At 46.8% G+C, this 4,431-nt stretch overlaps 1 protein-coding gene across 2 annotated transcripts; it reads left to right on the forward strand.

Moving 5' to 3' along the window:
- The first annotated feature begins 877 nt into the window (after nt 1-877).
- On the forward strand, nt 878-4,126 carry POP4 (POP4 homolog, ribonuclease P/MRP subunit). 2 transcript variants are annotated; one of them, XM_030956004.1, is made up of 7 exons: nt 878-932; nt 1,130-1,182; nt 1,559-1,782; nt 2,411-2,488; nt 2,710-2,771; nt 3,115-3,216; nt 3,641-4,126. In XM_030956004.1, exons 1-7 carry the CDS (start codon nt 878-880, stop codon nt 3,775-3,777), a joined length of 711 nt encoding a protein of 236 aa, XP_030811864.1. In that variant the 3' UTR covers nt 3,778-4,126. The 2 variants fall into 2 exon arrangements, with proteins under 2 accessions (XP_030811864.1, XP_030811865.1); XM_030956005.1 differs by lacking the exon at nt 1,130-1,182 and having other exon boundaries at nt 898-932.
- Nucleotides 4,127-4,431: the final 305 nt, after the last annotated feature.

Below are 4,431 nucleotides of genomic sequence, written 5' to 3' on the forward strand. Positions count from 1 at the left end.
CTGTCCCAGAAGGAACGAGGCCCTGATGTGTCAGAGCATGCAAATCTCACAGCGAGTGGCATCTTCCTATGTCTTGACCTTGATTGCTAGAAACAGGAGGGCTGATTTTAACCCAAGGTCTCATGTTGCTGGGTGTGCAGCTCCAGGACAGACTGACACACTGCTAACCACGGGGAGCAGAGCCAGGCACTCCCTGCAGCGGCAGCCAGGGCTGGAGAGGCCATGTAGGACAGGATGGGACCAGGAAAAAACTTCTCTCCTACCAGGGGAGGTGGGAATGGAGGAACTGTAGTAGGGGCAGAGAGGACCTGTGCCTGCCATGGCCCTGGAGCCTGGGCAGTGGCTGGCTCCAGCCCCACACTGGTAAATCTCGGGGAGAGGGAGATCTCCAGAGCAAATGGGGCAACAGAAGTGGGAGGTGAGGAGACTGCAGGACGGAAATGTGGAAATGTGTATCCCAGCATCGGTGGTGGGAGTGACTGCAGGATGAGGGGGAAGTGAAGACTGGCACGGCCAGGCTGCCATGCCGAGTGTCAGACCCTGCTGTTCCTGCGGGAAGGACACGGCCATGTCAGCGCTCCAACACTGCCGTGCACCTCGCCGGTCCATGACCATACCCACATGCTGGATGATCACAGAAAATGAGGTGGCCTGCCTAACAGAAGGTATGATTGGCAGGGCTTTAAAAAAAACCTCCCCCATGACATTGAATGAAATCTCTGTTGCTCGGTGTCCCCCGGTTCAGAGAATTTATTAGTACAAGAGTAGTAAATAGCGGTAAACAGCCAATCAAACAGCAGCTCCCCTCACGGCAGCCCGCCGGCTCCCGCGGGCGGCACCGCCGCCTGGCGGCCGGGTCGGGAGCGCCGCTGTGCGCATGCGCGCCCGAACCGTCATCGGCCCGCGCCGGCTGCGCCGCGACACCATGGAGGGTGAGGGGACCGGGGAGAGAGGGGAGACAGAGGGACGGGGGAGAGGGATGAGCGGTGGAGGGCGAGGGATGGAGGGCGAGGGATGGAGGGTGAGGGATGGGGGACGGGCGCCGGTGGGCGATGGAGGATGAGGGATGCGGGGCCGGGGATCAGTGAGCGCTCGCCCCCGCCGACCCCCGCGCCGCCGTGCCTTGCAGGGCAGCTGTACCGCCGGCTGGCGCCCGAGGAGAGCGGGGAGCTGCGCCTGCAGGTACCGAGCACGCCGTGCCGGGGTTAGCGGGCCATTCCCACTCCTGCACGGCCTCTTAAACCCCGTTAGACACCGACGGGCCGGGGGTGGGTTGGATCCCCGGGTTCCCCTATGTATCCCGCTCGGAACTCGCTGTTTCAAACGAAATGCAAAACAAAGATTTTTCCTCCAAAACGCGACAGCGGGCCGCGGTGTGCCCGCGCTCGGCACTGCCCGCAGAGCCTTCGGCGGGGGGAACATCTCCCTCCACTGGCACTGACGGGAAGATCTCCCATTCCCACGGAGATTTTGCCGACTTGATGAAATCACCGGTCAGCAGCAAGTTCTAACTTAATTAACACGTACTATTTTAGAGCATCCTTTCACGTGTCTTTAGCCCCAGGACTCAGAAAAAGCCAAGACCTTTGTGCATGCCTTCCTGAAGCGCAGCATGCCCAAAATGAAAGATGAGGCTATCCAGGACATGCTGACTCGGAAAGCTGTTGTTCTGGAGCATTATCACAAAAAACAGACCAAGCAGAAGAGGAAGAAGACAAAAGGTTTTACTGCCAAGCAGAGGCGAGAGCTGCGTCTGTTTGAAATTGAACCTGAGCAGCAAAGGTAAGGCTTTAAATGTCTTTGTGTAGTAAAGAGGAACTGCATCAAAAGTCTGTAAAAGCAGCAGCACGTGCACGTGGATAGGAACCCTCCAGTGTGTAAAGTCAGTCTGAAACACTACTTGTGGCATTTCAGCATGAGAAGAGTTCTTTTGTGTGCATAGGTGAAAGATTCATTTCTGTTGAGCTCGTTTTGTGTACCTAAATATGACAAGAAATCAAACCCAGACACAATCCCCTCTGGTTTCAGTTTGTTAAGTTGGACTGTCTGTGACCAGACAGTCAAAATTCTGCATAATATTCCTTGAATTTATCCTGCTGAATGAAGCCCCTGCTTTGCTAACAGAGTAAGCAGGGAGATAAAAGAGTGGGGAAAAAAAGGAAAAATCTCTTCAGTCTTAGCCTGATGCTCTAGAACACTTCACTGTTTTGGGTTGGAAGAGAAGAGCTTTGTGCTTGTTTTATAAAGTAAACCAGCTGTTTGGAGTGGGTCACCTTGCAGGGTAACTTAAGGTGGCATAACTTAAAAATATCAGTCTTAACTCTGTGTAAATACAGACTACTTCAGTAATCAACCAATGGACTTCTTTATAACTAGATTTTGTATAATATTTTATCTTTTTTTACTGCAGATATGCCATCTTCCTCCCACTCCACGAGCTCTGGAAACAGTACATAAGAGACCTGTGCCATGGACTCAAACCCGATGCGTACGTGGGCATATTTTAAATTTAGTCTGGGTTAATACAGTAGATACTTCCAGTTTTGTTGAGTTACTGCTTGAAACACTGTACCTAACTAATTAACATATTGGTACTACTTCACAGAATCACAGAATCATCGTGATTATAATAGTCATGGTCACATTTTGTAGATCTGGCAGTTCATTTGATTTTTTTCCCTAGTCTTTGATCCTGTTCTCTTCTTCAAGGCAACCCCATATGATTCAGAGCAAGCTGCTCAAAGCTGATCTCCATGGAGCCATAGTTACAGGTATTTGGTTTGTTTGCTTGTGGAGCATCATCTGAAATTCAGGAGATGATCCTGTCGTTCAGGTGCTTATTTTTAAATTTCTTTTCAGTATGATTAACTGTAGAATCACATAGTTGAGATGGTATTTCTCTCCTTAAAAATTCTAATTACTTTACAACTACTCTTGAAAATCGTGTTGTTGGTTGCAAAGGTTAACTGCACGTTTTACCAGTGATTACTGTAACTACATTATTTCAGAATATTTAAATGTTTATGTTTGAAAATGTTTAAAATCACCAGCCAACAGGAGAAGAGCAAGTAAAGGGCATCTGAAGTGTTCTAATACCTACTTCTGTTCTTTCAGTTACAAAATCAAAGTGCCCCTCTTATGTTGGGATAACAGGAATCATTCTACAGGAATTTAAACACATCTTCAAAATTATCACTAAAGAGGACAAATTAAAAGGTATACAAGGCATTATTTTTCAGTTCTTTTCACAACAGGAATGATAAAAAAATTCTTAAGCACACTCTTCATTTTGTGCCTCTGAGTACATTGGTCTATATCAGTGCTTTGGCTCTTTGCACGGAGTGGCAGAAGTCACCACCCAACACCCAGTATCTTAACCAAAACACATCTCATTAGAGATGAGCAATTTTTAAAAAGTGCAACACTGAACTGTATGCTCCTGCACAAGGACTAACTTTGGTAATTCCAGTTAAATGTGGAGGCTTGGGTTATTTTCCTTCTCTTGAGAAAGTATAAAAACCTTGAAATGTGCCAAGGCTCAAATCTCCAGGTGAATAACATCCCCTGGTATGTCAGGATATTTCTGTAACAGGGACTTACACTAGCACACTCTGTTCAGTTTGTTCCTTTTGCATTTCAGTTGTTCCCAAACTTAACAACGTGTTCAGCCTGGAGCTTGATGGGTTCATTTCCTACATCTACGGCAGCAAGTTCCTGCTCAGAGCAAGTGAGAGATCTGCAAAAAAATTCAAGTTGAAAGGAACTATTGACCTGTGATTTCATGGAAACTCAGGAGCATTCGCAGAAATGTCTTTGAAACTGTTTTCCTGCAGCTCAAAGAGCAGGGTCTCTGGCAGATGGAAGAAGCAACAGCCATGTGAAATATTTATAAAGCATTCCTTCTTACTGAAGAATGAGCAATATCTGCTGTCTTCAAGCAGTCTCAGCAACTGTTGAAATTGGTTGTGTCTGGTTTTTTAATTTGTATATAATAGTCTTTCTTGTATTAAAACTATATGATTCATATTAACTACCTGACTTCTGTTTCAGTTTATAAGTGTAAATTTTACAGTGACAATTATATCTTGTAATTTTATAATAAATATTATTGTTGCCTTCTGTATAAATTGGGCTTTAGCTGCCTGTTACATGCTTGCAGTGAGACTGCAGGTGCTGAACACTGCTCTTTATAATCATTGTTCCTGGGCCAACATCAGCATCTTGGCCTGCTGCAGGCACATGGAAATAAATTGTTTCAGTGGCAGGTTTTACCTTGAGCATTACCTTGAGCACAGTATCCCTGGCTGGGGTTGATACTGTTACAGGTACCAGGTGTGTACAATGTTAATTTATATGTATAATTATGTGTAATTATGCAGCCCTGCAGGCTGTCTGCTGCCCAGTGCTCACTGACAGCCGCAGCTTTCAGGG

The sequence above is a fragment of the Camarhynchus parvulus genome, chromosome 11 (genome assembly GCF_901933205.1).
Source record: "Camarhynchus parvulus chromosome 11, STF_HiC, whole genome shotgun sequence".
Classification (NCBI taxonomy): Eukaryota; Metazoa; Chordata; class Aves; order Passeriformes; family Thraupidae; genus Camarhynchus; species Camarhynchus parvulus.